The 27,028-nt window shown below is 39.7% G+C and overlaps 1 protein-coding gene across 4 annotated transcripts in view; it reads left to right on the top strand.

Annotated features, from left to right (window-relative positions):
• The window catches only part of ephb2b (eph receptor B2b), a 150,947-nt gene that overhangs the window by 100,782 nt on the left and 23,137 nt on the right, over positions 1 to 27,028 (top strand). Inside the window, exons 6-11 of one of the 4 annotated variants that reach the window (XM_059328830.1) lie at positions 16,102 to 16,226; positions 18,368 to 18,530; positions 21,644 to 21,752; positions 24,132 to 24,199; positions 25,797 to 25,919; positions 26,077 to 26,324. In XM_059328830.1, the coding sequence (XP_059184813.1) occupies positions 16,102 to 16,226; positions 18,368 to 18,530; positions 21,644 to 21,752; positions 24,132 to 24,199; positions 25,797 to 25,919; positions 26,077 to 26,324 (836 nt within the window). The remainder of the gene's footprint in view (positions 1 to 16,101; positions 16,227 to 18,367; positions 18,531 to 21,643; positions 21,753 to 24,131; positions 24,200 to 25,796; positions 25,920 to 26,076; positions 26,325 to 27,028) is intronic. The other 3 variants (XM_059328832.1, XM_059328831.1, XM_059328834.1) reach the window with 3 other exon arrangements.

Here is a 27,028-nt window from a genome sequence, read left to right on the forward strand (position 1 = left end):
CTTCTCTTCTCTTCTCTTCTCTTCTCTTCTCTTCTCTTCTCTCATCTTTCCCCCATGTCTATTTCTGTGTTACTCCTGTGTCTCTTCTGCCCTGTACAGCACCTCTTCATCACACTCGTTCCCCGACAAGCACATAATGCACAGTACATAGACCTGCACTAAGTCTGTTTCTTTCCTCTCCTGTATGGTGATGTATGCAGATTAAGGGCTCTAAAATGGGAAGGAGTGCTGTTGATGATGTGACAGACAGAATGTGATGGCCTGCTGGTCTTAACAGTGTGACCTCATCACCATGTTTTTCAGGCTGTGTGGCTGAGAGCTGCCTAGGTGCTGTTTTTTCCTTGACATCTACTGTGCAGTGATCAAGCTCTATTTTAGTCCAGCTACCTGATTGTACTTTTCCATTAAAAACATTCATAATATATAGTAAGCGTAGTACACTGTGTAGGTATAACACATTCTATGAGCTACTTTGCAAATTCTTCAAAGAAGCCAGCATGTTCTGAACAGGTTCCCCCAGTGAGTGGGGTAACTTTTTAATCTGCAGGATCTCAGGAAATATACCTCAAAATCTCCTTTAGTATCTCTTCTGCAACTATCAGAGCTTTGCATGCTTTCCACTGTGTGGTTGCGGTTGAAGTCGGCAGCATCTCTAATTATTTCACAGAGGCAGCAGCATTGATTTGCTCTTTAATTGTGTCTATGAAACGGATCATTTGGCGTGCCAAGCTTTTCTCCCCCAAGCACTGATGAGCTGAGGGGGGGGATAGAGGCTGGGCTTTATCTTTGCACTGGCTTTGCATCCCATTAGCAACATACGTAAGTGCCTGTCATCTCTCATCATCCATTCCCCTGCACTGAGGGCAGTCTTCTGTGACTGAGCTACCTAAAGCACTGTGTTACTGTGCTTTTATTGCAGCGGACATATAGGGTTTTGTTTAACTACACTCTCGCTCTCTCATTACATTCCTCTGGAATTCCCAGATGTCTACATGGAAGCAGTCAAATAGAAATGGTACACAAGTTGGATGACCACATTTTTGAGGAGATTCCTTCACTTAAATTGACCCATTGTTCCAAACTTCAGTGTTTACGGAAATCTGTTTGTGTAAAAGCTCCATAAAGTACTCAGTTACAATGCTGAAACTCCAAGTCACACTAAAATGGAGGCCTTTATTCAAACGGGGACCTCTTTTTATTGTCTGTTTTGATTTGAGTCACTGGTGTGGTGGGTTAATGAGGGCCTGTGAGTGCAGTTAAGCGTTGTAATGAGGCCCCATGCCCCACTCTTTCTCACTGGGCCACAATAAGTCTGCCACCCCAACCCTTGGCTTCTCTGCTTCCCCTGCCGTGGGGTCCTGGCGGAAATTGGGGGGCTCTGCACCCTCTCCACTGAAGTGCCCGTCACTTTGGATTAGGCAGCAAGAGCTCCCGTCAGTGGGAGCTGTGAAAAGAACTCAACTCTTGCTTGCCCCCACTCCACCCTCCCACCTTCCTCCCATCACCCTGCAAAACCAGGCTCACCCCTGGGACACGGGATTGCAGTTTTTGCGGTGCCACGCTACAGGGCTGGGGTCACCGGGACCTGGAGCCCATAATTGCATCTGGTTTGTGAGGCTTGGAGGTTACATAAACATCATGTCACCCCTAATTACCTCAGGCAGTTCTGTGCCTCCCTCTTACCCTGAGATGAGGAAAAACAAAAAAAACTGAGTGTGTGAAATTTTTTATGTGTGTTAATCAGTCCGTCAGTAAGTTAGCACTGTGCCTGAGGCTGAAATGTTCCATGAAAGCAACAAATAAATAAGTAAACAGAAAGTAAGTGGCGTGAAAGTGTGTCCCATATCCTGTGCAGATGAAGGTCCTCAGCTATGACTTGTTGAAGGATTTGGGGGGGGAGTGGAGTGAGATGTGAGCAAAAACTTCTCACTCACCATACCCAATCAAGCGCCCACCACACTCTATTACCCACAGGGCTTATCCTCCCACTCCGTAGGTGGTTGGCGACAGTTCCTCTGTGATAAAGGACGTGATTGCCCTGGAAAGTGCGGCGCTTGATTACACACTGTAATGCCACACAAAAGGAGATGCCGTGCTGAATGGCGCTTGTCCGTTTTATAAGCATATGACTAATTCCCCCAAAACCTACATTGTGTTGGATACGCAGAAGCCTTGAAATGCCCTCCAAGCCTCTTTTATAATAATGAGTCAGAAGGAAGCCATCTACTTTGGCTTTGAGCTGTCTATAAAATGTTTCTCTTTGCATGACATTCAATGAGCAGAGGGAAAGCGACGAAGAGAGTTCAAATGAGATTCTTTCTGTCAGGGACCGAGGGTGAAAACCACAAGGTGTGTGCCTGTGTGTCTAAGTGTTACACAGAGAAATAAGTGTGTCTGACAGGTGACACAAGGCTGGGGGGTAAATTTAAATGTATTATTACACATACATTATAAAGATATAGGATATGTTTTTGAGTTGAGTGGTGATGTGATCATTTATAAATTATCCTATTTAAAGTCAATATTATTACTGAAATTGAATTCAAAAGTTCAACTTTTCCATTCAAAATTAATGAAATGATTTCACCCTGCAGGCTTAACTTGTTCAAGGTCAAGAGATGAGACTTTAACAGACTATATTGCTGAACTTTTATGCATTCACGTTTTGTACTTTAACTTTTAAATCTTTTCCTTCAGTCCAGTCTTTCAGTAATTTATAAGTCCGATTAAATAAGAAAACCCTTGCAGGCTTGTTTAAACTCTGGGATTTTATCAGAAACTGTTAAAGGGGTTGCCCTAATGCGTTTTTTTTTTTTGGTTAAAGTTTTGTTTGTAACTTTGCAAATTATCTTCTCAATCAGAAACAATTAGAAAATATACAGAGGACCCCTTAATAAATGTCCCTCGGAAAAATTTGACAAAGTCAATGTTTTATGCTTGTATTGTCTTATTTATTTGGCAGAGGAGAAACACCAGATAGGAAATACAGTCATGGAAAACATTATTAGACCACCTTGTTTTCTCCTTACTCTCTTGTTCATTTTAATGCCTGGTACAACTAAAGGTACATTTGTTTGGACAAATATAATGATAACAACAAAAGTAGCTGATAAGAGTTTAATTTAAGAGCTGATATCTAGACATTTTCCATGGTTTTCTTAATAATGATTTTGGTTATTATTAGTATATAATACAAATGAATTAAACAAATTTGCAGATTCTAAAGGAATAAGGATACAATTCTTTAACTATATTACATATATTGAAAAAACAAAAGGGAAATCTAATATACAGTACTGTGCAAAAGTTTAAGGCAGGTGTGAAAAAATGCTGTAAAATAAGAATACTTTCAAAAATAGAAATGTTAATAGTTTTTTTTATCATTTAACAAAATGCAAAGTGAGTGAACAGTGGAAAAAAATCAAATCAATATTTAGTGTGACCACCCTTTGCCTTCAAACCAGCATCAATTCGACAAGGCATTTTTTCACACCTGCTTAAGGCTTTTGCACAGTACTATATATATCATTGTAATTTAAATGAATGAATGGAAACTTTTCAGGCCCCCTGCCACAGACCCCTGGGGCTTTGAGAATCACTCTGTAATGTGCTATCACTTCATTACTTTGCAGCTTAGAAACTGTCAAGGTGAATGACTGGTCAGTGAGATTGTGGTCCAGTAACAGTCAGGTGCCATGTCAGAGTGTGTTCAGTGAAATAGCCCTCTTGTGCTTGAAGAAGACACTGAAGTACCTATAACATCAGAGAGCGCACATTTACCCTCTGAAACCACTTCACCATTTCAGACCAATTCCTACTTTGTCCTCCTCCTTTCCCACGTTCTCTCCGAGCCCCTTACCTCCGCTGGCCTACACTCATCATTATTGTATGAAGTGAAAATTGTTGCTGAAACCACATTCCCGCCCTGAAGTTTAATCAAACGTTCCTGACGGCTGAGTGGCAGTGTGTGATTTTTTCCTAATAGACTTCACAGCTCTACATCCTGCCATTTGGTCTTCACACAGGCTGAGACACATGGCTGGATAGACAGGCCACAAACACAGCACAGAAGACCATGGTATATATTTTTATGAATCCACATATTGCACACATGCCAACAAGTGTTTGAGTTCAGGATTACATTGCACCAGCAATTCATTCATTACTGAATCTGAATGTAATTCCTTCATACGTTCTTAGTAACTTCTAGCTAGATTCAATTGTTGCACCATTATAACCTGAAAAATGTCTGATCTAGTGAAGAGCAAGCTGCTTTTAGTTAGACCTGGCAGTTACAGAGTGTGAATATGTACTAAAAGGTTGGCTCTAGGCAAGGTTTTAATAGTTTTGAATATTCAATTAGCTTTTATTTCATTGTCAGTCTTTTTAGTCTGTTTTTTGGGCATTTGTCAGTTTCAGTTTTGTCTGAAAGGTTTAGTTTGTATATACAGTCATGGAAAAAATTATTAGACCACCCTTTTCTTCAATTCAAATCATTATTGTTCATTTTAATGCCTGGTACAACTAAAGGTACATTTGTTTGGACAAATATAATGATAACAACAAAAATAGCTGATAAGAGTTTAATTTAAGAGCTGATATCTAGACATATAGAGAGACAGATATCAGCTCTCTAATTAAACTCCTATCAGCTATTTTTGTTGTTATCATTATATTTGTCCAAACAAATGTACCTTTAGTTGTACCAGGCATTAAAATGAACAAGATATTAGAGAAAACAAGGGTGGTCTAATAATTTTTTCCATGACTGTATTTGAATTCATGATGTTGGGCTCAATGGTAGATAACTGTCTGATAACAAACAATGTCATCATCCATCAGCTCAACCCTCGCCATAATATTTGAACCCTTTCAATTTGGGAATCATCTCATCCCGACCCCTGTTGGTTAACATTAGACCTGAGCTGAATCGCTTGGTTAAATGGCTTTGATCGAATACAATATTCAAATCATGTCCATGTTATTTAATTCTTCTAGACTAGATTGAATGTGAAGAACAATATAGATTAACTGTGAAGTGATTGCGAGAAAGCGACATCTCCTGGAATGTCGAGTCTGTTTAAATGTTCAAGAGTTGACTATAATTCATGCTGTCTCCAATGTTTTTTTACTGCTTGTTTTAGTTTGTTTCAGTTAAAGTTTATGATAATTACCCTTTCTTTAAGTAAGAACTAGTCAGTTTGGTGCAACCTGTTTAATTCAGCCATGCATTAAACACTTAGTAAACACTTACATTAGAACACGGCTAATTGAACCTACAGACAGTTAGAGGTTAGCACGTCCACACCCTGGTTTGTGGTAAGACAACTAATGTGAAAATTGAAGTCATTGAGTATAATGTCACTCATATGTATGAAGGCAGAACAGTCTATTTAAGTCTATTTTCGTTATTTCATGCACTACAAAATAATGTGCACTTTCTGTGTACAGGCTGCACTGTTACTATAAACTATTACGAGACAATATAAAAGCTAACTAATAATATATCTGCCAGTTATTTGGTAGCTTACTACAGAGTTGCTGCATCATCAATTTCAGTGCACAGAAGAGAGATTATCTCCTCTCTGAATGCAAACTATCAGTATTCTGTGAGAGGATTGAGCATTGCACAACAGATAAATTAGATCTCCATATACTCCGTGCGTGTGCCATATTGCAGTCTATAGTGGTTGGGTATATTAGATTCTAGAGGACATATTTGTTTAGGCATTTCATTAACTCAAGGTGAGCCGCAACGTCTGCTGCTAATGCTATCGAGAAGCAGAGGGGCTGAATTGGTTTCTTATCAGGCAAACTGGCTGATTGTGGAAGTGAACCGCATTACTCAGAGGGGGTGCGGTGTAATCGGGTGCAGCCTTTTCATATGGTCCAGGGAAGATTTATGACTTAATTATTGTCCAAATTGCCCAGGTCCAATGTAACCAGGCTACCAGGGACTTTGCTGCTCCACTGGGCCGTGGTGTGAAAAGCCATGGTGCAGAGCCAGTGGGACTGCCACAATGTGTCAATACACCAGCCGGCCAAATGTGGCTACTACACTGTTGACTTTAGGAGAGTGTTGTCAGTTAAAAAAATGCAGATTCTATGTAGCACAATGGTGCATTGATGGCAATGAATGGTTGATTTACTGCCATTATCTGCAGGCAGGGTCATTTTGATCTACTTTCTATGTTACAGAACTAGAAAAGAGCTAGTTTTTGCACAAAAGCGAACCTTGAGCTTTAACAAAAATGGCAAGAGAACATGCAGCTACAGTCATGGAAAACTTATTAGACCATTTTTTCTTTAATGTCGTGTTCATTTTAATGCCTGGTACAACAAAAGGTACATTTGTTTGGATAAATATATAATGATTACAACAAAAATAGCTGATAGAAATTTAATTTAAGAGCTGATATCTAGACATTTTCCATGGTTTTCTTGATAATAACCAAAATCATTATGAATAAAACCATGGAAAATGTCTAGATATCAGCTCTTAAATTAAACCCTTATCAGCTATTTTTGTTGTTATCATTATATTTGTCCAAACAAATGCACCTTTAGTTGTACCAGGCATTAAAATGAATAAGACATTGAAGAAACCAATGTTGGTCATATAATTTTTCAATGGCTGTATTATGCATCTTCATGAAGGGACAGTTTGTCAATAATAGACCAATAAATCATTCAAACAAATAATTTCTCTCATTAAATGAAGCCATTGGCAAGTAAAATATAATTACAGCAAAAGTGGGAGAAAAAAATGAACTCACACTTTTAAAATAAAGCAAAAAACAAACAAACTCAGGCCCCTTTTTTACGAACAAAATTCAGTGCTAAGTACAAGAGGGTGGTGAGGAGATGCTGGCTGAAAGATAAAGCGGTTGAGAGACAGAGAGTCAGACAGGGACCACCAGTATACATGGCTTGCTGTGTGACAGTGACAGAAGGTGTTAAGAAGGGCACATATGGTGGGTGCCAGGGTAGGTCAGCCAGGCAGACAGACAGGAGGCCTCAGCGTGCACCTGGAACCCGGTACTGAAGGAGCCTTGAGACAAGGCTGCTCTGGTAATCAGCCAGCCACTCACACATCCACCACATTCATGCTACTGTTGATACAGAGCAACCTGTTTAGAAAGCCAGACTGCAGCACTACAGCAGAGAGAGTGAGATAAGCTCGGAGATAAAGTGTGTGCTCTGCAGCCTGCAGGGTTGAGGTTCATCACATGACTTTAAATAACCTGTGCATGCAATATGAATTTAATTATGACTCCCCAGAAGAGAATTAGCACATGGATTGTCAAAATTAGTTAACTAATTGATCTTGTTCATAAATCATTCAGTAGCCATGTGATTCTGAGTTCATTTTATGGATCTCTTGCTTCCGGATGTGATGTGCAGGTTTAAGCCTGTGCAGGGAAGAGAGGAGTAGAGTATGCACATCGCCTGCATATGAATCTAGGTTAAAAGGCCACGATCTTTTGGCCCAGTGGGCTGTAAAAAGGAACATAATGTGAATGTACAATTCATTATTGTTGAGTGCATTAGCCGTGGACTGAAATTCTTGAATAATTGACCACGCTTTAATGCAGTCATTTATTTACTCTTTACATACAAGAGCGTGATGATGGTGACAATTAAAAAAAAAAAAGATAATAAATAAAGGTGATGAAGCAAAAAGGGGTCATGATCCAATCAGCACTGTGGTTTTGAATTTATTGATTTTTTTATATGAACTTTATGGAGTTAACTTTGCCAATTAAGAAAATGGATCTGTGATAAACACAATGGCACTCCTCTCTGTCTGTTTTAGCCTCTCCTCTCTCTCTCGCTCTCTCTCTCTCTCTCTTTCTCTCTCTTCATCTTTCTCTTGAAGCTCCTGTTCCTCCGTTGACATATAGATTAAGTATTCCTTTTAAGGCGGATGCAAAACAGAATTTCTGTTTGGAACACGATGAACTGCTCCCCCTGCCCCAACTCACATGTCACTAATGCCTCTCATTTTTTAATGTAGCCTAGATTCACTCACATGGATCACGCTGATCATGCGATCTGCATCCACCATCATCCTCTCCCAAGGTTTCATGTGTAAATTGGGGTCAGGAACTTTATAAGCGGAGATGATCTTTTATAATCCTTGCTATTGTGTGCCACTCATTGCAGCGACCTGGCAGTCTCTGTAGATAAGCGGGACTTCAACATTAAGCCAGAAGTCATCTCTGTACATTAAAACGGATCTGGAACAGATGTGCGACATGTAACTTCCGCGTCTTGTTTATGTTGGAAAAGATGTTACTTTGAGATGAGATGTATGATGCAGGAGGATGACTGAGATATCCAAGATACAATCTATTTATGTGAAGGAGCATGAATCAGGATAATACTGAATATAATAGTAAAAAAAGGGCATACCAGAGGGGTCCATCTTGAAGCAACCCACACAAACTGTTCATATTAGATGATTTGAGATTAACTTTTATAAATTGACTAAATCTAGGATGCACCACGATTTGTGTTCCACACACTTTCATGTTGTAGCAATTTTTTAAAATGTATTATTATGTTTTATTTTAATTTGTATTATTATTATTGTTGTTATTGTTATATAATATTCATTATTATTATTCATTTTACATGTATTATTATTTATTTTTGATTCATTATTAATTTACTATTTATAATATTATTCAATAGTTTTAATTGTTATTATTATTATTATTATTATTATTACTACTATTATTGGTGCTGTTGCCAATATTAATTATTAATTTTATATTTTTATTTTATTTTATTTGGTAGTGTTATTATTATCATTATTTTTACTATATACTTTTATTATTATTTATTTTGTTGCAATGACTGATGTTGTCAACTTGAACTGCGTCATGTCAATCCACATAACACATTTTTGAAACCGCTCTTCAGCTTCCCCTCACGTCACATTTAGCTTTTTTCCCCAACCAACAAAGATATTAACTCGATAAAACAAAATATTTTTGCTGCCTCTGACCAAATCCGAGAAAAAAGAAAGCTGTAGCCCACACTCGCCTTTCCAACATTGTAAAATGTTGACATGCATTGTGGTTTGTGGAGTCCTTCTCCGCGCAGATGCAAGTTTGGAAGTTGTTTAAATGAAGGAAAACAGCTTGCTGATTAAACCGAGTCCAGTTTCCCCCCAGAGCTGTGTGAGTCGAAACCCTCATTCCACATCCCTGTGGCAGGCAGCTCAAACATTGTGTCTGTTCAGCCCAAATCACCCCGAGAGACTAAAGAACCACAGCAGATCTGTGTGTCAGACTTTTTAAATCGACTTTATAACAATCTAAGTTTGTAGCTCCAGGAATGAGGTTTTTTTTTCGTCAATTTTGAGGTTGTTTAGCAACAGTTTTCTAATACTTCACAATGGATTTTTTGGGAGTTTATTGTATTAAAAGAAGCTTTTAAAGAATCATGATTTGGCACCAAGGTTTTTTTTTTTATTTGGTCTATGGACAACCTTCTAATACATATAATAAAAAAGACCATATCAGACTTAGTGAGGGATGGAACGATAAAGTCTGGGTGTTATTTTTTATCATGTCTCAACCCATTAACTTTTATGAGGACGGAGACACTGAGGATGTTCTTGTTAGACACTTTGGCTGCTTTAAGACCATCCACCAAATTTGAGAATGCTCATATGAACATCACTCAAACCACAGGAGAATCATTTGTTTTTGTACATAAGTCCCCATGTCATTAACTATTAACAGTTGCAATAAAAACTTACTATTTAATTATTTAAAACTCATTTATAGCTCAAAGTTGCACCATTACAGAGGATTGTATTCAGCACAATCCACAAACAGAACCTCTAAGGAGCCACACTTTTTTGGATTGTGCCTCATTTCCTCTGCAGCGTCTCCACGCACACTTATCTGGGTTGTATCTCCTCCGTCTGCAGATTTGCCGGCTCGGCTTAGATTTAAACCCTAACCTCTGCAAGCATCTGAAAACTCTTCTAGCCCCTGAAGTGCCTATTTTAGAATTAGCTTAGGAGTATAGAATTAGCTTATGAGTGTATTATAGTTCCCAATCTTTTCCAGTGCAGATGGTTTAAAGCTTGATGAACTGAAATCTCACTTTTGTAGCTTTACTGCACTGGAAAATCTTTATAGATGTAAAACCCACAATCCTTTGCAGCTGGGGAAACAGGGCAGGCTGCCAGCATGCTAAAAGTACATGCAAATATGGGTCTCTCCCTTTAAGAAGGCTCGATGCGCCGCTCATAAATGGACGGCAGTCGGAGAGAGTTGGAGCAGTGGCAGCTTGTTTGGGAGGCTGCCTGGTAGAGGACCAGCTGGTTTGGGCCCTTTGGGAGGAATTGCACTGTGGGGAAACCGATTTTTACAATGAAAAGGAAAAGGGATTTACGAGCCCTGACCTGTTCTCGCTACCTCCCCCATCTTCCCCAAATCATAGCATTGCTCTCTGCACAAGAACGTCTAATCATATCAGAACCACATGTCTGTAGACACATTAGGATGTTAGAAAGATGCAGATAAAAGGCCTTAAACACATACCGTCTCAGAAACATGTGATTCATGTGGCAGCTCTATGTAAAGACTGGAACCGAGCAAAAAGAATCAGAGCGTGGGGTGTTGTTGTGTCCTGCTGTCAATAAAATAAGTCAGCTGTAGGAAATAAAAGCCAATACTTTGATGGCTGTAATTTTCCCACCACTGCTCTTCCAAGCTTGGCTTGATGTAGCTGTTACTGTGGGTGTCCTGGAGCACCTGAAGGCCCCTCCACTCCTGGAAGTCTAGCCAATGAGTGTGTTTGGGACATGGGCACCCATGGCTGCGCTCCGTCTGCTGCCATTCATCCACAATTGTCTCACTTCACCAGCCTCGCTTAATGAATGTGCCCATCATGTCCTTAGCAGTTCTTGGTAACGAGGGCTTAACAGTAGAACTCCGGCTAAACAAGGAAAACGGTCAAAGAGAGAGTGGGAAAAGCCCACCAAAAGCGTGCGGTATAATAAAAGATAAGAGACATAAATTAATGGGATGGATGAAAGCCCCACGTCTGCATGCGTGTTAGCAGAAGCATGCCCCATTAAATCAGCTTGGATTTAAATGAGAGGAAATATCCCTGTAAACTCCATCTTTAATTGATTAGGGAAGTCACTAGGTGTTCAAACATAACACTAAAACATCTATTAGAGATGTTGAGCAAAACAGAGCCTTTGTGTTGTGTGTTGCTGGGCCAAGGCCAGAGCGTCATGCTAGAATAGACTCCAAAGCCGTCTTTCATATCAGAGCCCAGGCAGGGTAATGATGTGGGGTCTGAAACCTAATTCTTTGACAACAGCTGGGGCCTCCCATCCTCTCACAATTAAGCAATGCGATATACAACCTTGAAAGTTTCAAATGGACACCCAGGCCCCCTCCGGGCCCCCAGATTATTAAACTCTTTATTGTCTCTTTGAGCTATTTGCAGCCTTGAAAAAAAAAAAAATTAAACACCATGTTCTTTATTATGAAACTGATTTTAAACACACAATCCCACATCGTGCACTGGGTGTCTCACTGACGGGGAAAATGAAACACCTTGTATGAAACATTAATAATCATCAGTGAAGCATCTCAAGCTTTAGTTTGGACATGAGGAGTTATGGCAGCGACTCGTCTGTCTGCTCTCCCTCTCCTCTGTGGTATATGGGAAACTCCTGTGAGAGACATATTCATCAAGGCCATTTATCTTTCCAATTCAGCCATCTAATTTAATTATATAAACTCACAATCCCTGTCTTTGTCATTATTACCGCTTCATTAGTTTTAAGAACATGAATAGAGCATTCATTGAGAAAACCTATAAATAAAGCACCCAGTGAAAAGCAGAGCTCCCCCACTTTGAAGAAATTTATCAGACTTGACATAGTTTATGATGACTCGCTCTCCACTATATAAATTACTGGGAAACTTACATCTTTGTTCTTAATTTCTAATTGTCTTTAATGGGGTGAAATCCTCATGATTTAAAAATAATTATTGTAACAACAAGGAAAATGGCTTGGAACAACTAAAACATGTATTTAGCAGCATAACTCAGTGAATAATGTTGACACAATGGAAACCATGTATTTACTCAACCCTGTAAATTACAGATTAAGTCAGGGGGAGGGGAGGATTCTAGGTAGACTTGAAGATTTGGAGTACAATGGAGACTTGTAGATTTGAGTACATTTGAGAGTACATAAATTAGATGTAGGAAAATGGTTTTCATATGTGGATTATTTCTGTAGGCCTTAACGTTGATTTGGCGTACCGCTACATTCCACAGTCAATTGGTGGAATGTCAGCTTAGCTTAAAATGCGTGTAGTGAATTAAGTTGAAGTACACAACACAGCTGGACTGCTATGTTGAATGTTTCAACACTTCAGGTTTTTTACTCCGTATTTACTTTGCACCAAAAAAGAGTCAAGTCTTTGTTTAATTTAATCCCAGTTTGTTTTCCGTTACACCAAACCTTATCGTTTTTCTCGAGCTCAGACATGGCGACTGCCACCCCGCTGTCTGGAAGTTGTTCTTTAGCAGAAGAAAACCACAGTGTTCTCCTCCAACAGCTTTTCATGTTGGCATGTGTCCATCCTCTGTACATGAATACATGAGCTGCCTTTGTTTCTCGGGCCCTGTATCAGGTTACTAGGCATGGCTGCGCCTTGTGTTTAATGGAAATGCTATGCAGGAAAAGGCCATGTGGCAGTCTTGAATATATGTACATCCGTAATGGGATACTCGTGAGTTCCTCTAAGAGTAACTGTTTGCCTTATTAGGCTGTCGTCTTGTGACTGCAAACAAACTACAGTGAGATGGAGGAGATTCTTGGTACGGGTGTCCTCGCTGGATACTGTATCCATTATTGTACCTCCGGCTCCAGGATAAAGGCATGATGTATGTACGCTGCAGAGTCACAGGCCATCATGGTGTAAGTGCTTTGCTGAGATGAAATACAGAACATCTATTTATTATCTGCTGGCAGCAGCAGCAGCAGCGCATGAGGACATGCTCAGTCCCTTGACCATCACGGTTTATACGAGACATCATAATTTGTTGCCTCAGATGGATGCTTCTGTTTGGGTCAGAGGGCATGCAAGGCAGGGCTGATTAGCTGATGAGAATGAGTAAGGTTATAAAAGGGACTTTTTATCATTGGCTCTGACTCACTGTGGTCACTCACACGCTATATTTTCTCCCCTGCTGCAGGGCGGTAGTCGCAAAGACTACTTGATATTCAGTTGTAAGCTTCACTTGAACAACAACAAAGTAAATATTCCATAAAGAAGATTTAAAAACCACACACATGGAGCCGTAGAATCATTCATTATAGAGGCGTGGCAGTTGTAATTTCCCAGTCAGTGGGTTTTCCGTAGAGAACGCGTGCCGGTGGAGAGACTTTTCTCTTTATTGCTGGGACTCAGGGGAGCCACTGTGCTGCTGGCTGAGGGCTGCCTGTGTGTGCAGCACAGGCCTGTAGGGGATGAGCGTGGGGCTTGATGTCCATAAATCTTGCCCAGCACCCCTCCTTCTCTGACTCCCCAGCCCACCCTACCCTTTCACACTCACACAGAGGCTTAGACATAGAGGCCTGCAGGCCTTGCCAGGCTCCCCAGACAGAGCTTTTTATCTTCAGCTTCTCTTAGCTTTACACTGACCCACGGCACCCTGAACTAATCTTAATGGTTGTTGGAGGACGTGAGGTGATCACGCTCCCCTGACCTTATGGTGGTACTAAAAGGAATGTACAAAGTTTTAAGTCACTTGGCTATGCAAGACTATAGGCCACCCATGATGTAACAAGCCATTAAGTCTACTATTGAGTCTGAACACTGTGTTTACTTGAAAATATGTGAATAAACTCAAGCAATGGGCTGAAATTATAATGTTTCAGTGCAAAAAAACCCAAAACTAAAATAAAATCCTCTATAATGTGACACAGTCTTGCAAAATGTCAATGTTGTTTGAGAAAATGCACGGCTAATATAAAGCACCTCAGTACTATTTACAGATTTTTTTGAAAAAAGTCCTAAAACAAGCACATTTTCGTATTAAGATGGATATTTACAGTAAGCTTACAACAATAATGACCAACCATCCACAACTACAACTGGCCATTAAACCTTTATGGCTTTTTTTAAAGGGCCATGGTTTAAAATATTTTACAAGCAATGTCTATTTAACGTTACAGCTGACAGTTTCCAATGCATATCATTTGTCTATAGTTTGTTCTTTCTTTTCTGAGAGAGAGAGATTGGTTTCTGTTCGTCTCAGTATGCTTTTACAAAACAACTTGCAGAGACTTTAAACTTGATTTACGATGTAATCCATCACAGTCAGCAGTCTCTCGCATAGCTTTTTTGTTAAGTTGCATTATCATTGAGTGGTACTGCAGCTGATGGTGTACTTTGGGACGCTGAAAAACTTCAGATGGTAATAATGAGCAAGCAAACGGCCGCCTTGTAAAACGTTTCCTGTTAATTGGATTAAAAACACTTCCGTTTACCAGTCAACTCCTCCAACCGAAAGCCTGGAGAGCTGCTGCCCTGCCCTGCGTGTTTTAAATGTGTCCCTACTCTAACACACCTGATTGGAATTACCAAAGACCCGCAAAGCTTTAGCTGCTTGATAATGAGCAGATTATTCGAATTTAGTGTGTTAGAGTAGGGAAATACCTAAAACATGCAGGTCAGCAGCTCTCCAGGAGCAGGGCTGGAGATCTCTGCCTTAAAGGCATACTATGCAGGAACTGTCACTTACTGTTTGTGAGCACGATGTTCAAACTTGGACGACTGAAAGTGAAAGCAAACCCATGATTCACTCCTGTTATGAAACAAGCCTTGTCCACTTGGTGTTTCCCCTCACTATGTTTGTGTGTTTTTGTCAAAGCAAAAAGACAAAAAAAGAGAAAATACAGACGGACAGCAGACTCTGTGTGGATACAGGCAAAGCCACACACTTCTACTGGGTCACAAGTGATGATTGAGAGGGATTTATTCATATAAATCTATACTTTTTTTTAAGGAAAATCCAGCACAGTATTCCTTTAAAATGTAACAGCATAGTTTTCAAAGTCTCAGTCAAGTATAATGTCACCTGGGGAACTAAATAAGGGTGATGAAGTTATGTTTGTGTTGGCTTGCCATATAGAGCCACTTTCAAAGTTACTAAATGTTGCGTTTTTATATGCTTCTGAAAGGTAACCAACATGTGCCTGTAAGGTAAAATATATTCTCAAAACTGAGATTGGAAAAATGTTGTCAGTAATTTAAAACACATGTAATGAAAAGCACAGAAAACCTCTGATATTACCCTTTATGTTGCCCTCTACAATATATGATATCTATACAGTTGCCCATAATGTTGGAATAATTTCATTTTCAGACACAATCCCTTGTCATTGTAGTTTCATTTGATATGTTGGGAAGAGGTTGATTAGTTAAGTTGAAGATATACATTTTATCTGGCAATAATAGATCAATTGTCACAGTCATTTCATGGAAAGAGGTAGAAAATATTTATTCTAACTTTATGAGTGCCCGTGTATAATCATCTCTAACTAATTAAATTAAATAAGAAAGTGGAGGAAAAAACGCAGCACAAAAAAAAGATGTGTAGCATTTTTGTGACATGTGATTCATGCAGTTTGTTTGTTTTAGTTTATGTGGCTGACAGAATAGGCCCCCTGCATGTAATGCATGGTGGTCTAGTGATTTTAAAATGATTTATTTGGAGAAGCTGGTCTGTTATCAACAGTATGACAAGCGTAAATTAATCACATGAACATCACAGTTGACACTGGGAAGTCCCGTGAGGCTGCTTATGTGGTTTAGCTGGTGTTGTAACATGCCAACCTGCAGTGTGTGTCTCGTGGTGAGACTCTCTAAAAGGAGACTGCAGTATATCACAGAGATTTTATGGCATTACGTAGTACACCTTTGCAGAACCCGGTGTTTGGCTGTGAGATTAAAGATGCTGTAAAACTCTCTGTGCGTGACTGTGAAGTCTGTGCTGACTGATTTGTCTCTTCCTTAACACACTCTCTTTGTCTCCTCACAGCTCCATCCACGGTATCTATAATGCACCAGGTCAGCCGCACTGTGGACAGCATCACCCTCTCCTGGTCCCAGCCGGACCAGCCCAATGGAGTCATCCTTGACTACGAGCTACAGTATTACGAAAAGGTATCGACTGGAGATGGAAATAATGAATCATTGATAAATTGATGGTAGTTAAGAATTTGGTCGATCACGTGGAATTTTAAATCGATCGGTGTATTTTTAAATTTTAATTTTCTCTCTGACTGTGTATCAGTATCACTGAACTGAAACACGCCTAGCGTTCAGTTCTGTGGCCGTACGTCAATCCGCCAATGAGTTTAGAATTAAGTTGGATAAAGCTACAGTTTGCAATCTGAAAGTTGCAATAAAGCATATAGATCACACAGAAATACAAGAGCATTAATTTGAGAGAAACCAGCGTACTGTGTCAAACCTTGCTAGCATGAATTACTTAGCAAGAGTTTAATTTGATCCAAAACTTATTTACACACAAAACACATTTAAATATGAAGATTACTGTGAAAACTAACCTCATGTGTCTTCTGGGGCTAAAGCATAAAACATTGAACTACTTGATATTTTCTTTACAGTATCACCTCACACGAGTTAGTTTTATGATCAACAGGAAGTCTATTGTGGTCCTTTCAAAGTAAAAGTGTCCATTATCAAAGACTTTTGCACAGTACTCTATGTATATACATCTTTTATTTCGCCCATGTATGCATATTTTTATACATACTGGACAAAGTGATTAATAGATTAATAGTTTGATCATTAATGTTATAGATGCCTGAGTTTGCAGGTTTCTTTCAAACGCCCATCCCTAGTATCGACACATTCTTCCTCTGAACCCTCACTGATTCACATAAACATAAGTTCCATTTCTTTTTATTCCATTCCGACTAAATAAATTATGCACCAATGGTTAAAACTGGCTCTTTTGTTTAGTTGTACATTTAAATTCAAAATCTCCCCTCACGCTCTTTTGCATAACAGCACATCCTAGGAGGCATGTAGTCAGAGCTTCTGAACATTGCTTAGAACTTCTGCTCATTCTCTTTCAATTATAATCACGGTCAGTCACTGGAAAAGGAAACCGCTCTCAGCCCTGCAGTAGGGCCACTGGGGATTGATGCACAGAGACTTGCGGTTGAAACAATGGTTCGCTGACTGCTGTAAAAATAGTATTCAAGGGGCAAGCTCCAACCGAATCAGCATACTTTCTCACAAGAACACTGGCAGTCACAAATATGTATTGATTCATTGCACACTGATCGGTAAAATTCATGTGCAGACATTACAATCACACGAATGTACACGTGCACGCACGGACATATACACAACGCTCATCGAGCTTTCCTCTACATGCTGAGCCGTTCCACTTCTGAGTATAATTCCCTTTTCTGACACTGCTGGAGAGAGCTGTCAAAACAATTGTCCCGGCCCCTGCTGCGGCTCAGAAGTGTGCACAGAGCAGTGGGTTGAAGGGAGCAGCTAAAAGAGTCTCAGTCTCTGCTCTCAGACCTGTCAGCATTCTGGAAAGGAGTGCAGTGGTGAAATACAGCTCTGATCATCAGAAGGCACGGCTCAGAAACGCCGCCTGACCTGAAACTGCCACCAGATCTACCTTCTTAACTGAATCTGCTGGATGTGTGCCTCTTTGAATCCTGCTGTTCTATCAAACACGGCGCTTTTTGTAGCAGCAAATTATTCAGATTTGGATCTTTATTGTGGTTGCTTCAGATGTTTGTAAAACAATGTACCGCTGTTTTTTTGTTTTGTTTTTTTTTTACCGTTTTTGCTACCAATGTTTCAGTTACAGTGCAAATACTTTATCTGTAAACCTGCCTATAAATACAGTAATGAAAACATTTATTAGACCACCTTTGTTTTCTTCATTTTTTGTTGTTCATTTTAATGCCTGGTACAACTAAAGAGACATTTGTTTGGACATATATAATGATAACAACAAAAATAGCTGATAAGAGTTTCATTTAAGAGCTGATATCTTGACATTTTCCATGGTTTTCTTTGTAATGATTTTGGCTATTATCAATATCGACTGTAGCTTATAAATACATCTTTATAAAATGACTGTGCTAAATTCAGTGCTTATACTGTTGTATAATTTGTTCTTTCAGAGTCAAAGATCTTAACCTAGTCTGTAATTTATTCACATGACATTTCCTAATTGTTAGCCTTTGCAATTTGACTGTAATTACTCACGTGCACAATTTGAACATGTTGCTTTTTTCTGCTCCTAGGACCAATCAGAATACAACGCCACGGCCATCAGGAGCCAGACCAACACAGTGGTCATCCGTGGCCTCAAGCCAGGGAGCATCTACGTGTTCCAGGTCCGGGCCCGCACTGTAGCCGGCTTCGGACGCTACAGTGGCAAACTGTACTTCCAGACCATGACTGAGGGTGAGAATTCAGCTAATGTTTCCCAAAGCACGCAGAGCTGTTATCGCCTCTCATGCGTGGCCCGTGAACACACCATGTAGAGCAGCATGGACGCAGACAGCTGCGGGAATGAAAGGGAATCATGTTGTGGAGTAAACAGTTCAAGTACTCCGAAACCAGATTAGCGTGGCATGAAATGATATTCATATTTTCATCATGTCTTTTTCAATATTAGAAAACATCCCACACACTAATAATACACGTATAATTTCATTTTTCAGCGGTATACAGATGTCCTATCTTTTTGCCATTTGCCACCATAAGCCTTTAAGTGAAGGATGAGGTCGAAGTTGTCTTATCTTTGTACTGTGACACGACTGGCAGAAGAAGGAACATTCAGTAAACATCAGTCATGTAGGTTAATGTTAGAGCCAAGGCCTGGGTTTTTCCCCTCTGAACATCTCATTTCCTTCAGCCTGCAGCGCCCAGGGCCATCATTAGCCCCAACCTTCGTACGAGCATCCTTGATGCTGCCACACACACACATTCCAGCACTAAAGATATATCAAAACTGACTCATCTCTGTAAATATTGAGCAAACTGAGCATACATAAGGCTTGTTTTTTTCCTTTTCTTGCTAAAAAAAAAAAGAAGAAACTGGTCTACTTTCAAGAAAAGTAGACCAGTTCAAAGTCTTTTTCACCTGGGTTTTGTGTCGCTGTGCAGCCCTACAATTGTTTCCTGCTGCAAGAAGACACTGATTACCGTAGCAAAAAGTAAACAATGCTCTTTTGTGATGATTTCAGCTATAAAAATGTTGAGTGAAGGAGAGGAAATGAATCCCTTTCAGAGAGTAAGGAAAGTGGTTGAAAATGGATTTATATATATATTTTTTTTACCCATTTCTTGTTTTGGCACTAGAAGTTTGTTGCTTTAACTTATTTTGAAGTGAATAGTGACAACATATTGTAATGGCTACAATAAGGGCACTGAGATTAGTGATGACAGCACATTGTCAGCATCAGTGCATTCACTACTTTCACTCCATTCTTTCACAATAAAAGCGTAAAAAAGAGTATTTCTCTAAGAGGCAACTGAGTAAAATAGCTGAGAACTCAACAAAACGGCTCACAGTAGCGAAATTGGCAAATGATTGAATCAAAGCACTGAGATCCAGCTTCAGATTGTAATTCTTATGCTTTGTTTTTCCTGCTTTGAAGAGCAGCCAGGCTGCTGGTGATATCCATGTTGCTCACACTACCACTAACTCATGTTGGCGGCCAGAAAACAAAACCAGGAGCTACAACAAAAACAAAAGCCAGGATCAGTGAGAAACAAACATCTATATTTGATTTGAAAAGTTGTCTGTTTTCACTGCCTGCTGTATTTCAGGGTTATAAACAATACAAATTTACATGCATGTATAATAAACTAACATTCCTGAGCAGTATTCCGCCTCTGAGGTTAGATATTTGTGTAACACTAATCCCCTTTATTTTGTATTTATAAGCACTGTTTAAACATTTCATAAATGGTTAGTAACACATTATATGAGATATACATGTTTATTAATGTATTTGTCAAATAATGTAACTCTTCCTGTAGGCACTGTGGGTATATAAACAAATAATTAAAAAAAATATAGTAAAAGTTGTAATTATATTACATTTTTCTTCACAGGAGAAGTTAAAATAGTTGACAAATACTGTACATTAATGAACACAAACACTTACAGTACTGTGCAAAAGGTGTGAAAAAATGCTCTAAAATAAGAATGCTTTCAAAATATAAGTTCTAATAGTTCATTTTCATCAATTAACACAATGCAAAGTGAGTGAACAGAAGAAAAATCTAAATCAAATCAAAATTATCTATGACTACCCTTTGTCTTCAAACCAGCATCAATTCTTCACACCTGCCTAAGACTTTTGCACAGTACTATATATCTGCTTACAGCAAAATTATAATGTATTATTAACCATTTATTAAATGTTAGGATCAGGGGTTGGCAATTCATTTTCCCAAGGGGCCACATGAGATGCTGTGAAGGCTGCGGAGGGCCGGACCAATACTCTGATAAATCCTGCTCAATTTTATTTCATTGTTTTATAAAATGCAATAAATTATCTGGTTTTCGGCTGCAACTGGTAAGAATATACAATAATGATAAGAATAAACTGAGTGGAGTACTTCAAATATAGCGGTAAATACAGTAAAAAACATAACAAAACTCCATTCATCATCTCACAGCGGGCCGTCAGTATTTTCGCCGTTTTTTTTCAGGGGCCGTAGTGGGCTCACTTTTAGGAATATACTGGAGATCCTGATATCATATGAAACTAGAAGATCCAATGAATCTATAGGCGCCATCAGGATATCATGTCAGGAAGCTATCAAAATAATGCTGCAAAGTTTGGCTTTTTAATGTTTTATTAAAAAAACTTCAGAGCAGCAAGGCTTAAAGTTGAGGAAAGTTTGATAAAATGCTGCAGTTGTTGTCGTCCATACATGTTTGATATCAGTTCAGTTCAGTTTGACTGATACTAATACTCACCATCTCACAAAATGCTTAAAATTGCAATAATATCGTATCATGACTCAAGTATCAGGATAAAATCATATCGTGGGGCCTCTGCTCATTCCCACCTGTATCTTTTACCTGATAGGAAACAAAACGTTTGCTACCCAGAAACAAGTGAAACCTTGGGGATGTCACTAACCCGTGTGTATCTGGCCTAAATATGAAGTCGTGTGTCATTTGCGGTGCTCCAGCGAAGGGCCTGGCTCTGCCTCTGTGTGCCTATTCAGTAGCTGGATTCCTGCTCTTGGCTCCCTGATCAGTCTGGGTCTCACCCAAACATGCTCTCTCTCCTCACTTCACACGCTTTCTGCCAGATGATTTGTCCATATCCGTGGCATCTGAGCACATTCACTGCGCTTTGGAAAATGGTCCATGCAGCCAGTCAAGATGCCAAGATGCTCATTGGTTCACCCAGCCGTATGTCTGTCTGTCACCCAGTGCTCCCTCCATATGCAGCGGCTCAGATGCTCGCCCATATGTTTCAGCTTGTGACTCTGCATGTGTGTGTGTGTGCAAAGCGCTGTGTTTATGTGTGTGTTTCTTCTTTTTATAGAGGAATACAACACCAGTATTCAGGAGAAGCTACCTCTCATCATTGGCTCGGCAGCTGCTGGCTTGGTCTTCCTCATAGCTGTGGTCGTCATCATCATCGTCTGCAACCGGTGAGTCAGTCCTGTCCCACTTTTAAACGAGCCTGTGTGCCAGTAAAAGAGCTACACAAGCTGGTGAAATAGACTCTTCCTTCTTAGTTGTCGTGCTTTTATTTAGTGAGGTTGCATGAGGTCTGTTGGCTGCACTGTTGTTAACTCTATTTCTATCTATCTCCTGAAAACGACTCTCAGTCTAAGTGCATTGAGAGCAAGAGTCTTTGTAGTATAAAGCTGATTCTGATTTTGATTAAAAGTGTAAAGTTGTAGAGATGAAACCATCTGGTCTTGCAGATATTAATTCTTAATAAATTCCAGTCTTTCAGCAGCAGAAATAATATATAAAAGTCAACATTGCTAAAATTAAAGTTCTGTAGATGCTCCTGCTCAACAGGCATCAAATGTTTGTAACTCTGCCAAGGTTAGGATTTCACTTCCCACTGGGGCCACGCTTATTAAAACTGTAGCTCCTGGATAGTGTTTTGATTCACAGACAGAATTGTACAAGGTGAATTCTGCCCAGTGTGCTTGTTTCTTGGTTAAAAACAGGCTAATGATGAAGGTTATATGCTGCATTGTGGGATAGTTTGGGAACATTGCCAAGGTAAAACGAATGAGATTGAGTGTGATTGAGAGTTTTGAGGACAGTCATTGGAATAAAAAGGTTCTAATGCTCTGCGATGACCCGATCACACAACTTAAAAACATATTTGAACCTATCCTTGTCAAGCTGCTCGCTTGTTAAAACATAGCTGACAAATTGTTTTGAAGTTGAAGAACATAGTGTGGTCAAGTGAGAGTTGAATAAAAACGTTTCCCATCATAAAAAGAAAGGAGTAAAAAAGGCCAGGGACTGTTGTAGGTCCAGCAGAAACTGTGTGGGTGGGAAAAACACAGAATTTTATCATGACATTGACGAAGTAGCTGTATTTAATGCAGATCGGTCACGCCTGGTCAATCCCCGATCTGCTTCATAAAGCCTGTGATTCTTTAGGATTGGATCATTGCAATCCTTCTATATACTTGATGTTGGTGGATTTTTTCCCCGTCTATGATTAAGACATTTCTGTCTAATACAGAAGCTTTTATGTTGTTGGGTTTTTTTGGCAGTTATGCTACCAAACTATTATGGGTGGGGGAGACAATTCGTAAGACATATTATTGCAATATTTTCCATGAAAACAGATGATATTACACAGCCAGCCATAAAGTATTTTTTACCTCTTTCCATGAAATTATGAGATTTAACCCTTATGCCCTCTTCAGGCATTTTTGTACATTTTTCTCTTTCTTTTTCATTTGTTGATCATTTTGCTGTGTCACAGCTTGAGGCATGAATTTCTTTTCTTTTTAGTAAATTTTTTGAAATCCATTGAAATCCTTACATGTTTCCATTGAAATCCTGCATTTACTACCCTCTCGTGACCTTCATGCTCGGCCTACAATGATTTGGTGGAATACAATGTCAAATATCACTAATTATCTTCAAAATGAAATGCTGTTCAGTTTTGTTGCTAATCTTTGACATATCCAAGACTCTAAGTTCCACCAAAACCCCATACCCCTACTATTTATTATATGGAAAATAATTCATTTTTTGTGTTTTTTGGAAGAAATTATGGAGTAATTCAAATATAGAAACTGGCATATAAAGGGTCTAAATTCTGAAAATGATTGAATTTTTGGTAGTTTTGAACAAGTATGAAGTTGTTTAAGAGATTTATGAAAAAAATCAGAAAAAAATGTTGATGGATGGTGATTTAATAGCAGTTGTTGTGCGCGTGGACTTTTTTGGCCAGGAAGGTCATGAGAGGGTAGTAAATTCGAAGAGGGCTTAAGGGTTAAGTGAACACCTTTTAAAAATTGTATTAATCATTTTTTTCCAAACATATCATAATGAAAATGAAACAACAATTAACAGAGGATTGTGTCTGAAAAAAACTATTCCAACTTTATGGGCAACCATGTATATTATAGAAATAATTAATAATGGAAATAGAAATTAAACTTTAAACTTTTTGGTATGAGAATATTAAAATGAATTGTTTTTCAGTCCACTAGTTAGTTCTGGTATATATTGTGGTCTAAATGATAATTGGTGATATGTACACACTCACCATGTCTACCTACCAGGGGATTTAAATTACCCCGAACCCCCCATAGTAAGAAGCCAGACTGAGTCCAGTGCTAAGACAGGAACAGGTTTGTGTTGTGCGGCTGGCTACTGTTTCCACTGCTGCAAATAAAACCAATGCTTCTCCCTGAGGCTTTCCATGTGATCCTAGTCAGTGTATCTTTAGAGTAGGTAGACCCGAGGCTGTTTGATCTGTGTTTCTGCCTCTCCCTGCTCTCTTTTTTTCGAACCAGAGCTAGAGTTCTTTGTCTTTCCCCCAGGAGGCGTGGCTTTGATAGGGCTGATTCTGAGTACACGGACAAACTGCAGCACTACACCAGCGGCCACAGTGAGTAAACCACCGGTTCCTCCTCCAGCACCACGCGCACCTGTCTCCATGACTACCATCTCACACACCTGTCTCCATGGCTACCACCTTGCATGCTGGTGTCCTTGGCTGTGGCCCAGCACAGCACAGCACCGCTTCATTTGCCCGTCCCCCCAAACCCCACCTCCCCACTTGCGAGTAATCCTGCCTGTTGTTCGACTCTGCTCACTCGGAGCCTGGATTTAAACACATCAAAACCACAACGTTGGAGTGTGTGTTCTGTGCATCATCACGTTTCATAGTTAACTAAATCCATTGTGGTGGAAATAGGTCACTTCTTCACTCACGTTGACGCCATTAACATGCTAATGCCACATGAGTCATTCGCCATTGTTAAAAAAAATTCAAAAGACTTGGTGAATGAATGGAATTTCTCAATGATTTTCTGTCTTGGTACGGTACAGTAGCAGGGAGCTTAAATGACAATAATGCAGAAATAAATCTGGGAGAAAGAGCTGAGAAGTAATTTCACCGTGGCTCCGCCTAAGTTATTAAAGCTAATCCATCTTTCTCCTGCATGATTGGAAAAACGCAGCTCCCATAGCTCCTCAAGTTTATGACCCCATCTTAATTTGTTTATTTGATTGTGTAATTATCATCCTGCTTCATTTTTTTTATGGTAATTACCCTCTAAAGGTAATAGCTTTCCTAAAATAATCAGATCATGCTGCACAAAGGAAGTCCAGTCTGTGATTCAGTAAAAAGTGTGCCAGTAAGTCGCTTCACAGCTATTAGAAGAAGCCAACGTGTCCTGTATGCATCGTGTCCTCACACCGGTCACAGTCACAGGCATCTGCCCCTGTTTTTGGTGGTCTTAGCCATCATAGGAGGGTGGTCTGTTGAACAGGGCTCCAGCTTTGGGAAGAGATTGTCGGGTTTTAGTAATGGGGGGTTCTGCCTGGTTAGATCCTCTCCATCTGTTCATCTCTGCAGCACGTTTCTTCAGCGTGGTGTGCCAGGTTTTTGAGGCAGCGTGCATGCTCTTGTTGCTCTGCAGCAGCCCAGGCATGAGTTCAGTATCCATTCAAATAGCCTCAGGCCTGATGTGGAGGTGAGAGCCGAGTAATCGGATTTAAAACTCAGGACACTTAAGTCCCTGAACACTTAAAGGCCACCTTAAGCCAATTTACCTGGCATCAGGGCTTAGGAGAGCCAATTTATTTCTTGGAGTGGAGCTGAGCGATGCTGATATTGGGCCCCGGTTTCTCTCCCGAGTGTTAATGGCACTATGACTCACAGGAGATGATATATATATTAACCTACCTTATCACAGCTAAGAAGACTGGAGGTACCATGTCCTTGCTGGCTGAACAGCTCCACACAGTAGCCACAGGCTACTAGTTATAACCGCTATTTGTAACTACACCACCTCCTCCATCTTTCAACCTTCACCACCTGAACGACCCACAAGAAACCACATAATTGTACAGTAAAGTGTGAATGCAAGATGGATTGATTGCTAATGTGCCTGAATGCATTTCAGTGTCAAAGCCTGTAGTGTGACTCTGAGCATGACCACAACAATCAAATATTATAGAGGCTCTTTCGTTTTTCCAAGTGACTCCAGGAATGAAGATTTATATCGATCCGTTCACATATGAGGACCCCAACGAGGCTGTGAGGGAGTTTGCCAAGGAGATTGATATATCCTGTGTGAAGATTGAACAGGTCATTGGTGCAGGTAATGGAAAAATCTGACTGATACGTGCATGGAATATCACACTGTAAAATAGCTTGGGTCTCACTTGATTCCTAAATACAAATGAATGCACAAAAACTGCTTACTCTTACTCACTCATATGGCTCTGAGTTTAATGGAACCTTTTTTTCTGTGTCAGGAGAGTTTGGAGAGGTGTGCAGCGGGAACCTGAAACTCCCGGGGAAAAGGGAGATGTTTGTGGCCATAAAAACTCTCAAGTCCGGCTACACTGAAAAGCAAAGGAGGGATTTCCTGAGCGAGGCCAGCATCATGGGCCAGTTCGACCATCCCAACGTAATCCACCTGGAGGGAGTCGTCACCAAGAGCAGTCCTGTCATGATCATCACTGAGTTCATGGAGAACGGCTCTCTGGACTCCTTCCTCAGAGTAAGCAACCAGATTTATGTATTATTTGTGTTGTCTCACCTGTAAAACAACCTTTTCCACGAGGGGATATCTTCAAATGTTCACCTGGACTCAAGGATGAACCCATTAGATTTTAGTCCAAGGTGAAGGTAACTTTGACCTCAAATAGTATGTTTTTTTAATGCAATATGCTATTTATGAAAAAATCTCAGACAAAGATAAAATTAAAAGTGATGAAATTATATATAACCAAAAGGTCAGAGGTCAACTTCACGGTGACATCATTATGTTCTGCAAAAACACTGGTAAAAATAGTACTCTTTGTTATTCGTTTCCTCACAGACAAACATCCAAATGAGTGAATGATCCCTGACACAAATGTGCAGAATATTTTACACTTGGCTGTCTCCTGATATAATTGAAATGATTGTTCTAAACTCTTCTTTTAAATGCTCCAAAGTGTTTTTACCAGTATTTTTTTTTTCTGGCCGTATTAAACACAGAAATTAAAGAACAGAGAGGAAGATTATGACCATATTTCACATTGGGTCAGATACTGAATTGATGACACTAAAACTGTGTGTAATCGACTGTGCTGATGGGTTGAAGATGTGTGTGAAGCATTACTTTTTTTAATGTGTAGCTTTTTTGCAGCATCATCCACATTTAAAGCTGCACATCTGGACAGACATGGAACTACACTGCAACACTGAGGCATTAATTTG

This window comes from Centropristis striata, chromosome 3, assembly GCF_030273125.1.
Source record: "Centropristis striata isolate RG_2023a ecotype Rhode Island chromosome 3, C.striata_1.0, whole genome shotgun sequence".
Lineage (NCBI taxonomy): Eukaryota > Metazoa > Chordata > Actinopteri > Perciformes > Serranidae > Centropristis > Centropristis striata.